Source organism: Salvia hispanica, chromosome 2 (assembly GCF_023119035.1).
Source record: "Salvia hispanica cultivar TCC Black 2014 chromosome 2, UniMelb_Shisp_WGS_1.0, whole genome shotgun sequence".
Lineage (NCBI taxonomy): Eukaryota > Viridiplantae > Streptophyta > Magnoliopsida > Lamiales > Lamiaceae > Salvia > Salvia hispanica.
Genome location: NC_062966.1, coordinates 21,469,042 through 21,480,441, shown reverse-complemented (window position 1 = coordinate 21,480,441; position 11,400 = coordinate 21,469,042). Strand labels below are relative to the sequence as shown.

Genomic DNA, 11,400 nt, shown 5'->3' with positions numbered 1-11,400 from the left:
CCTTTTCCCTGGACAGCATGAGATTTTATGTTTATGCAATTTCATTTTTTGTGTTAGATGGAAGAGTAAAATAGAGAATAAAGAGATTTTATTTTTAGCAATGAATCTTCGATAAAACAAAACTAAAAAAAATGAGTCATCTTTGATTGGAAAGTAGTGTCCTTACTTATTCTGAGTATCATCACATCTAAATTTTAAAATATCATCACTTATTTTTTAAATCATCATATCTATAGCTTTGATTGGAAAGTAGTGTCCTTACTTATTCTGAGTATCATCACATCTAAATTTTAAAATATCATCACTTATTTTTTAAATCATCATATCTATAGCTCTCTTTTTGAATAGCTTTTTATGGGAGTCAATAGAAAGAGATACTATATGGTGGATAAAACTTTAGAGGTAAAGAAGCGTTAGTTTGGTCTGAAACGGAAACTGCGTGCGTCAGCAAACTCATAAATGACGTCAAAAGCGCTGTCTACACATGCCTTAAGTCGCTAAAAGTCTAAGGCGATGTCGCATCGCACCCACTCATATTTCACTCTCTGGAAAGGAATGAATTCATTTTGATTTTAAAGACTCTTCGCCACATTCTTCAACGAATTATATCTAGGATTCAGTACAAATCCATCCCATAAAAATATGAGCATTTGATTAATATACATTGGTAAAGTAAAAAAAAGAAGATGAAGAGTAGTTAAAGCAGTGGTAATTGATAGTGGAACTCATATTATTATTAGTGTTTATTAAATTGTAATAGTGGTCACAGTGTTAAGTTGTAATAAATAATGAAGAATAATGAATTGAGGACAATTTTCCATAAATAGAAATGTCTGTATTTTTGTGGGATGGACAAAAGTAAAAAGTTCACGTATTTTTATAGAACAAATGGAGTATAGAAAATTAGTTCATCCTAGAAAAATAAAATGTGTACGTATAGTGTTCCAAAAAAATATGTACTGAAACTGAGACGACTGGATTTTCCACTGGATTCTCCCATGCTACCTACTATTGCAGATATTGCTTCTTTCTAATTTTCCAGTGGTAAATTAGATGCACCTTTTACTGTAATTTACTGCTTAACTGTTGAATTTCACATCACCATGCATTGCAAAGATTGCCCTTCTCAGATGGGGGGTCGCCACCCCAATTCAAGTCTGAATAGTAACTTTCCTACTTTGTACTTCAGGGAAAAATTTAAATAAAAATAAATTTAATAGTACATATCCATATAATTACAACTAATATATTCCTATTAAATATCAATAGTACAACTAATAATTTTAGACCACTGTAGTGTTGGGTAAACTGTAAACAGTTTTGCAGTCAGGCAGTTACATCCACCACTACCAACATTCCTATGCTACCATTTTCCAGCTACCAATCATTCTACACAAAAGTGAGTTAGAAACAAAACAAAGAGATAATCTAAACCTAAAAATAAACAATTTCAAGATAGTTCTTGATCTCAATTCAATCCACACTACATGCAAATTATTTTATTCAGTTTAATTTATTTATGAGTTACTACTATAAATTATTCCATCCATCCACAATAGGAGTCACCTTAGTCTTATTGTGGGTGCGGATTTAAGAAATATAAAAAATAGTAAGTTGAAAAAGTTAGTGCAATATGAGACCCACTTTTTTATACTGATTTTATAATAAAATGCGAGTGGAATGAGTTAGTGTAATATGAGACCTACTTACCATTTGTGGTAAAAAAGAAGTGTGACTCTTATTGTGGGACGAACTTTAATGAAAAAATATGACTATGTGGTAGGAATGGAGTATATGAACTGTAGAATTGTTTATTTGGAGGGGAACATGATTCTTGAGCAAAGCTGCAATCTCCATACCTATAAGCATTTCCAATAAAGTTTGTTAATTTTCCAAGAAGTTGGTGACTGAGTTTTGAAATATTTAACAATCATGGTCATAGAGATATGCTCAAAAGTCAAAAGTCAAGTTATTTTATTTTTTCAGTTAATATTAATTATATTGTTGACCTATATATTTTTTCTCACAGAAATATTCCTACGTCTTAGCTGTTTTAGTTGGCCTAGCCTATAAACTATTTGCGTTAGATTCATATATTTGCATGGAATCAACATATAAATATGTTCAGACACACAACACGGTAACATGATAAAGTAATTTATAGGGCAGGGGCCGGCTCGTAGCTAGCCTACCAACTAGTATTGGTATGTCGATTAATCTCATTGTGGACTTATAAATGACGATCGAAAATCCATTAAATTCAACCTTTGGACCATCAACCCTACTATGCAACTTCTCCGGAATTCTTGTTCTTTACTTGTCATTCATTGTTAGAGCACAAATTTCTTTAGGAAAATTTTTCGGAAAAATAAAAAATTTAGTGTGGAATATATGAAATTGTATTTTGGCCACCATATCATACACAATTATACCCTAAATCCAAAATCAATGCAAAAATAAAAAAATATATATATATATAGAGAGAGGTGTATTCATATACTTTTCCTATATTTGATGCTTTTTCCTTCTTAATCTCCACCATTCATTATCAAGATCTAATGGACGAGATTAGGGCCTGATTGAATTAATTTTATTCATTAAAAAATCGGTGAAGGGCTTTTAAGGGAATGACAAAATCGTTGGTTATGGTAAGTCCATGATTTTCTCCCTCAAAAGATCTTGCAGCGGTTTTTTCATAGTATCCCAGAATTCTTTCTTCTCTGTCGTCCTTCTTCCCTTCTTCCATCTTTCTTCTCTTTTATCTTTCTTCGTTATTTGGTCGTTAAAATTTCGGTTTTAAATTCCGGCTGTAACAAAGCCGTCGTTCGTGCCAAACAATGGAAGAAAGTGGTTCTTCAACAATGGACGAAGCTTATGATTCAAACATGGACGAAGGTAAATTTGTTCGAAAACTCATAGTTTATTGTATCCACGTTTCATTACTTCCAAAATTGACGTTCCATAACTGTATTTGCATGGGCTAGGGTTTAGAAACTGACGTTCCATAAATTTACTGTAGGGGTCTACTAGGGTTTAGAATTGAGTTTACGAGATTGATCAGAAATCGACCAAATGTACATGTCTTTTTCTAGTTTGCCCATTCAATTATTTACCAATCATCAAATACAAAATACTATACTCAATAATACAAATCCATTATCCAACAGTAGGTAAGATGCAGAAATCACAAAAAAAGCACTAGCTACTAGCAAACTGTGAATAGTAAAACCCCATATGTATAGGAATATTCACTTCAATTATAAAAAGACATTATATTTTAGAGAAAAAAACGAAAATGTGTTGAAGTAATTGATGAGCACCACAAAAGTGACCAAAAACAACATTTTCCCAAAAGAAGAAAGGCAAATTAAACATTGTTTTCTGTGAATTGAAATAGAATGCAAGAGGCCCATGATTTCTCAACACTGTGAAACTGTCATGTCCCTCATTCTCCACACAGTCCTCACCTTTGTCTTCAAATGCTTCAACACATACATATCACATCCCCATTAATTCCATTCCCCACCCTACACAAAACTCACCATGCCTCCATCCACAAACCACCACCACCACCACCACCTCTTCTTCCTCACTCTTGCCCTCACATCCATCATCTTCCTCTCCTCTCTCCCCCCTTCCTCAGGTGATTTTCCCAAAATGCCCTCCATGACTGCATGAGGGATTAGCATGAGATTAACTGATTAATCTTGTTCTTGATGATCAGGTGGGGCTAGGGCATCAAGAGAGGAGGAGGAGCTGAGGAAGATGGTGCTGGGATCGAGGCCGCCGGCCTGCGTGAACCGGTGCATGAGCTGCCGGCCCTGTGAGGCTACTTTGGTAATTCCACCTCATCAAAGGGCAAGTTATGGTGCATCTTATCACAGAGGGGGAGATGACAGCTACTATCTTCTTTCTTGGAAATGCAGGTGTGGGAATAAGCTTTATCAACCTTAGCTTCATTAATTCAATTAATCAAACATTTTCATGTGATGATCATGTACTTATAACTTTGTATCAGACGCTTTATTTAATTAATTACTTATAAACTAGATTATTATATCGACAATAGTTAATATTGGTTTGGTGTATTTTTTAGGAGTTATATATGTATCATTAACCTGAGATGTTTAATTAATTGTTTTTTTCACTATTTATTTTTATAATTTCATTTGTTTAAAGTTGTTCATGGATCATAAAACTAGATGAATATACTTTATTTGATGTATATATACTGTATACAACTATACATGTATAGATGTATACATGAGATGAATATTGGAGTAAGGAGACAGACTGCATGCAAAGGACTTTATCAATTCTATATTTAGGTATGTTCGCTTTCATTGCAAATTCATCATAAGTAAATAGAGAAAAAGAAAATATTTATGGATGGAAGATATAACAACATCATGCTATCATGGATTTGAGTGAAAAAAAATTACTACAAAAAGGCTGCTCGATAAATTTTTTATTTTGTTTCAAGGAAAAATATAAGCATATAAGTGAAAAAAAGATTATAAATGTTTAATAATTATGTAGTACTACTATTATTTTTAAAAAGTCATGATTGTTTCTACAGTTTATTTCTTTATATGTGACTGTGATAATGGAAGAATGCCGGAACTATGTATGTACTGTATTTATTTATCATGTTGTTGGGTTGTTGTTTTCGATCTCTTCTTTAATATCTGAGGTCAGGTGGGGGCTCAGCATATTTGATTGGACATTTCACCATTTACCAAATCACTTTTATATTTTTACATTATGATACGTCTAAAATCAAGATCAGAATTGCATGCATCATAAATTCGAACCAAACATAGTGGTGTCATTTCACTTCAACCCTTTAATACACAAAAAGACATATATACTTCAAACTTCAGGTTACTTTTTTTCTTGAAATCAATTACTCTCCTACTCAATAATTTAAATTATTAATTTCGATTCAAATGAATTAGTTAAAATAAGAAAAGATAAATCTGAGTTAAAAATTAAATGTGACAAACTAAATTCAAAGGCCGAATTTTATGCAGAGAGGGAAAAGGGAAAGATCATGATAAGTTGGGTTAACTCTTTGGGCCGAATCCAGACCCGAATTTGATATTCGGAGCCCCGGCCGGAAGCCAACTGAATTAATGAGCGAAACAGAAAATAAGTCAACAAAAAATGGCGTCTTCTTCCTTTACCTGCCGGGAGATCGTCAACCGCCACCATTACCACCACAACCGTGCTATTCCGCCTCCGGCAATTTACAGTTGTACCGCCGCAACCACTGACCGTATGCTCTCCTGCGTTTCTGCTTATTCTTACTCCTTTAAATTGGATCGCCGTGATTCATTTCCGCCCAAACGCAATTCGTGGTTGGGATGCCGCCGCGCCACCGGTCCAGCACCGGAGCCGACTTCAGAGGAACATCTGTCTCCAATATCTGGTGCAATTTTCATTTTTTTCAGAAAATTTGTCGAACTCGCTGCCTTCAATTTTGATTTTAATATATGATTAATTGAGTTTCTACCGATAAATTACCTAGGATTATCGATCTAGAATGAGTTATTTACTGCTCATGTGTGTTAAAATTGGTGAGCTGGACGTATCAAAGATTATGTTTGATCATTTGTATTGTATACTTTCTGGATGATTGAACGATTGAGAGAGTATTAATTGGATTAGTGTCAATTAAATATGTGACTTCACTCAATCAGCGGCGAAGAATCTCTTTCGTAGAAGAAAAGGACAATTTTGGTCCATTAGGAAGTTTGCCTTAATTGGTGTTCATGTGTTAGTCAATGGCCAGTTTGAATCCACTCTCTTTAGCTTGGTACGGACTATCTCCTGACTATTATGTTCAGCGTTTAATATCATGCCTGACAGAGGAAGCTTACCTAGATATGAATTAATTACTAACAAATAGCAAGTCTATATTATTAGACAAAGTAAATAATGGAGGTTTTCTCAATTATGATAGCTAATAAGGCCACTTTACACAAGCCAAGTAATCCTTAAACCTACCAGTTTACGGTAATTGGATATCAAGAGGCATTTTTTTGTTGCGTGTGTATATGATGAGAATACGAGACGTGCATTTATAAGTTGGACATTGTTGTACTATTGGGGACTAGTTGGATATGTTATGAGATTTGAGATGGTCATAAATATATGAGATGAGAAGAGGGGTTTCGTTAACTATTGAGATAGTGCAGTTCAGTAAACTTGATAACTGGTGGTCTGAGATCCATTGAAATTAGAATCTTCGAATATTTGTTTCTAAACATTGTTAAGGAGTGAGGATTCTAAGCAAATTAAAAAGTGGATTAAACTTCTCCTTAACAAATGGTCTCTTCATTTGCTAATTGTATCAATCAGTTTGAGTGCATTAGTTGTCAACTTATAATCTTATAATGATATGGTTGAGGATCAGGCATCGGTAAGAACTGACGGCTATAGATTTCGACTGAACTAGTTAAGGCCGCCAACTAGTGATTAAACTTTTCCTAACTTAAACTCAGGGCAATATGTTTAGGTTTGCAGTTGAGCTACATCATGTTCTGAAAGAAAATGGATTAAACAAAATTGTTAGACTAGGTCTGATGTTGAAACTTTCTTTCCTGTTTTTTTGATCATGGTTTTAGTTTGTGACTTGATGATTATGTAATACTATTATTAACTTCAATATTATAATGATGCCCCTTTCTACCATCTTAGGCTTTCAAATGAGGTGGTCTTTAAACTTAGTACCATAGGCTAGGCCAAGATGAAAGGTTGTATGTTTATCTTACCTCCACGGCTTCACCTGATAAGGTTGATATGAGGGTATGTGTAGAAAATGTCAAATGAAATGCTGAAATGGTACTTCTTTGTACTAGGAAGTAATTTTCCAGCGAGGTTATCTATTCACTCATTTCTGCTGAAGTACTGATTAACACATTTTTCCCCTTGCCTTTTCTCCTTAACAATATTACTTAGCGTATCAGCCATCAAACATAATTTCAATTCCCACTTAAAATCTTATGCACTCTGAAAAAATCGAGTATCATTGAATATTGAAAAGGGAAATCAGCCAAACATCTCTCCTTAACTAATAACAACTGATGAACATGTTTGTCCCCCAACATTGCAACTCATACCTAACCAAATAACTTCGATGAAAATCATTTCATATGGTTAATCTTTCATTCACCACAGAAGAAGCTCGAAAATTGGAGATTTGATTTATTTTCCTATTTAATGATTTAATAAATTAATTCAAATTCCCACTCCGCTGCTATCTTGGACTTAGTCATTGAATTTCAATGTACATACACGCTAATCGTTTGACAATAATAGATGTATTAATCTCTCCATATAGTATACTTTTGTGTTCACTTACTCCATTATCTGTCAAGTACTGAAATCGTCAATGGCATCACAATCACATGATCCATTTTCATCAGGTGTAACGACGACCTTCACCAGATTTCAGGATACTCTACGGATCTTCTTTGCTGTGCTATTTTGGATGTCTTTTTTCTTCTGGTCTTCTATATGGGATGGGGGAAACGGTGGTAGCCCCAACAAGTTGTCTCGATTTAGGAAATAGCTTACTTGTAAGCTGATATGTTGTACATATTTTTGGCATACTTGTTCTTAGCATCAGAATTTAGAATTTTTAGATCCACTGTTTTCCTTCTTGATCATATGCATAGAATTTCTTATTAGGTTTATCATCTTCGCCTCAATATCAACAGCATGACCTCTCTTTTAGTTTCAGTAAATGCAATCCTTTTTTACTTTTTTAAGTTGAATTGTCAATATGGAGGAAATGTTTATCCTTCAGCCAATTTTTCTGATTTTTTTGGATGCACCTGATTGAAGTTACTCCCTAAACATATCCAAACCCAACAACTGCCATGCTCACTCACATGCCCACCTTTTCACCCTATCTTCATTAGGCCATATTTGACTGTCTGAAATAAAAAAGACTATTCAGTGAAGTTTGAAACACAGGCATGTTTCACTCATCTTCTCTGTTTGTTGTATTGCAGAATTATTGACGACGTGATCAAAAGGTAGGCTGTGGTCCCAGCTAGCAACATGTCCATACCTTATCACCATCCATGGGGGCACATGTTCAGGTCAAGTGAATTGATCGTGGCACCCGAGTGCAGCTCTGCCTCGATCTCATTGGTGGACCAAATGCGGCTAATGAATGATCAAGAAAGACAGAATGCGACGGCCCTCTCTGTGCTGTTTCTGAGTCGTGGCAGCCGATTATTTGATGGACCGAGCAAGTGAAAAAGGCACGTCCCATTTCCCCTTTTGGGTGTTTCTCATCCTGGCTTTTGAGCATGACCGTGAAATTTTAAATTTTTTTTTTTGTTTCAATTTAATTTGGTTTATACTGTATCACCACCATATCTACAGAAGTGGAGTGTGGTTAGCTGCTTGTCGTTATCATGCTTTTCTATAATCTAAGATTAAATTAAGATTACTAGTACTACTATAATTCTTCACCAGAAAAAAAGTGAGATGTGGAGCCCCTCGTTGCTAAAATATCCAGATTAAGAATATTTGTGGATGATAATCACGTCAATTTGGCCTTCATTTATACGCAGGCATCCAAGAACTTGTTGATGGATGGTGTTTCTTAAATCTTAATTATTGATTTGATATTAGTTGAAATGGACTTTGAAAAATCTTAAATCTGTAGTACGACTTTGAGATTTTTTTTTGGAAAAAATATATTGGCTTCATAGGCTATTTTTAGTATGTAGTATTTGATTTTTAATTAATGTTAGTGTAATTTTTTTTGAAAAGTAGAGCTTGAATAGGATGAATAAACTAAATAGCCTTAAAGTTTGATCTATGTACAAAGTCTGCCTAGATGTATAAATACAGAAAAACTTTTGCAAAATATTGTAAATTTACTTTTGAATTTTCTTAAATTTAAAGATATCTACTTCTAGTACTCATTAAACGTCAAAAATAATATATTTGAGTTTTGGAATATGAAATTGTTGTAAGAAATTTAAAAATTAATCTATAAAATGAAGAATGAAGAAATTGAAACATTTGCTTCAAGCCCAAAAGGTTAACGTCGAATGCATCGCTGAACAATCTTTAGCAAATTTTCGTGGTTCAGTTGATTTTTAATTTCAAAGATAATTAATAATGAATTTAAATTCATTTATTGATTAAAAGAAAAGTGTGTGCCAATTATTATGTTAAGTTGTTTCAGTCGATTTAATTAGTGTGTATGAGTATGACTTATTAATCAATCATTTTCAACTAGACAACTACACATTCTATTTCCTAATTACTATTTCAATTTAATACTGTATTTTGTTTTTAGAAGCAACTAGTACATTTCAAAATTTTATTGTACTACTGTACTACTCTATAACTCCAAACCCAACAGCATATAAGGGCATCCGCAGCGCGGCTCGCCACCGTCTCGGTCTCGTCTTGGTGAGATGAGACGGCAGCGAGACCACGTTGCAACACAGAACTCGTCCCAACGAGATGGGACATCCCGTCGCGCGTCGCACGCAGAAGAGGCCGGCCTCGAGCTGTCTCGCCACGCGCGCGGGCAACGTGGCGCGCGCTGGCGGATGGCGTGACGCCCACTCGCCGGCTCGCGAGTGGGCGTCGAATTCTGACGTCATATTTTTTTTTAATTCGAAATTTTAAAAAAAAATAAAAATTTAGACGGTCATTTGACCGTTCCAAACGGTCGAATTTTCAAATTTTTTATTTTTATTTTTCTTTTATTATTCTATAAATACTCCATTCCTCTTCCATTCTACATTTTACACACAAACACTACACTCATCTATTCTTTTCTCTCCAATTGTTGAAAAAATGTCCGGCGATGAAAACTCCAGCGGCGGCGGCTCGCGGCGCTCCGGCGGGTTCGACTTGAACTCGTTTGGTGATTGGGCGAGCATGTACAATGTTTTGGATACTCCCGGTTCGTCGCTAGGCACCCAAGGCTCGACGACTCCGCCAGCGTACCAAATACCACATTTTGATGTAGATGCATACTATCGTCCCCCTCCCCCCAGAGGTACGGGCAATCGCCGGGATTATCCCAAATTCCAGAGAATTTTCCGGATGAACGCACTTTGGAATACCGGCCGATAGGTGGAGGCTCCGCCAGGATCGACGTCAATGCCGAGGAGGAAGAGGGCGACCACGAGGTTGTGGGGGACGGCAGCCGTCATCCATACAGCCAAAAGGAGACGTTGGCTATGTACGACGCTTGGATCAGCGTCTCGTACGATCCTGTCGTCGGGAATCAACAAACCCACTTTTAATATTTTTTTATAATTTTAATTATGTATATTTTTTATTTTTTAGGCCTTTAAATTTTTATTTTATTTAATGAAGTGTGTTTTTATTAATTGAATTTGTTGGAAATAAAAAAAATGAAATTGAATGAATAGTTAAGGAATGAGATGGTAGGATTTTAATTATGTATATTTTTTATTTTTTAGGCCTTTAAATTGTAATTTTTATTTTATTTAATGAAGTGTGTTTTTATTAATTGAATTTGTTGGAAATAAAAAAATGAAATTGAATGAATAGCTAAGAGATGAGATGGTTAAGAGATGGAAGGATGCATGTGTTGTCTCTTAGTTAAGAAATGGGCTGAAAAGTACAGTGGGACCCATGAATAGTTAAGGGATGAGATGGTTAAGAGATGAATAAGAGATAGGGATGCGGATGGCCTAATTAGGAGTGTATAACTGCTTGAAAAGAGTATAAGAAACATAAATTAATGTAAATGGTTGATATTAATAGCCTTCTTTTACTCCAGATTATGCATAAAAACTAAACTAAATTTACAATTTGTGAACCAATAAATCAAATTAAGTTAATCATTTACTTGACCCGAACTAAAAAAAAACAGCTAAATTGACACAATTTATAAATTATAGACATATGTATATACGACACTGACATAAACATTACATGATCTTATATGAACTAACAATAAAATTAATGAATATATATGAAACGAACATGACATGATCTTTATTATATGAACAAGAATATGACATTAAATCATCACGTTATTGTAAAAATGAGATGCCACAACAAATACGATCTTTATCTTAATCTTATAAGTACTCAATTAAGAACGATCACTTATCAATCATTTTTCGCTCAGTAGATATTCAACAGCAATTTATGTTGTTTCGAAGTGTAAGAAAAATGGACTAAATTTATTAGTACTCCATTAACTAATTATTGATTTATGGTGCAATAATTCCTTTAACCTTATGAGATTGATTCGATCTTAATCTATCTTTTATCGTGTGTTATGACCAGTATTTTTAATTTTTTTTCTATTTTTATTAATTTTGTTAAAATTGTCTGAAACCATCTTTAGCCCTTATTAAGGCAACAAAGACCAATTGT

The 11,400-nt window shown here is 34.4% G+C and overlaps 1 protein-coding gene and 1 long non-coding RNA gene across 2 annotated transcripts; both read left to right on the top strand.

Annotated features, from left to right (window-relative positions):
• Nucleotides 1–3,348: 3,348 nt before the first annotated feature.
• LOC125203445 (EPIDERMAL PATTERNING FACTOR-like protein 8) lies at nt 3,349–4,118 on the top strand. Its single transcript, XM_048101787.1, has 2 exons — nt 3,349–3,643; nt 3,725–4,118. The coding sequence occupies exons 1-2, from the start codon at nt 3,544–3,546 to the stop codon at nt 3,952–3,954; spliced, it is 330 nt and encodes a 109-aa protein (XP_047957744.1). The 5' UTR covers nt 3,349–3,543; the 3' UTR covers nt 3,955–4,118.
• An 874-nt stretch (nt 4,119–4,992) lies between these two features.
• On the top strand, nt 4,993–8,594 carry LOC125204648. The gene is made up of 3 exons (XR_007173605.1): nt 4,993–5,431; nt 7,431–7,583; nt 8,022–8,594. It is a non-coding gene; the product is annotated as an uncharacterized LOC125204648 (long non-coding RNA).
• Nucleotides 8,595–11,400: the final 2,806 nt, after the last annotated feature.

What these genes read in the sequence shown, in the direction of transcription:
- LOC125203445 (XM_048101787.1), top strand. Translation starts at nt 3,544, where the DNA reads ATGCCTCCATCCACAAACCACCACCACCACCACCACCTCTTCTTCCTC. An exon ending in CTCTCTCCCCCCTTCCTCAG is followed by an intron (nt 3,644 to 3,724) that starts GTGATTTTCCCA and finishes CTTGATGATCAG; the next exon opens with GTGGGGCTAGGGCATCAAGA.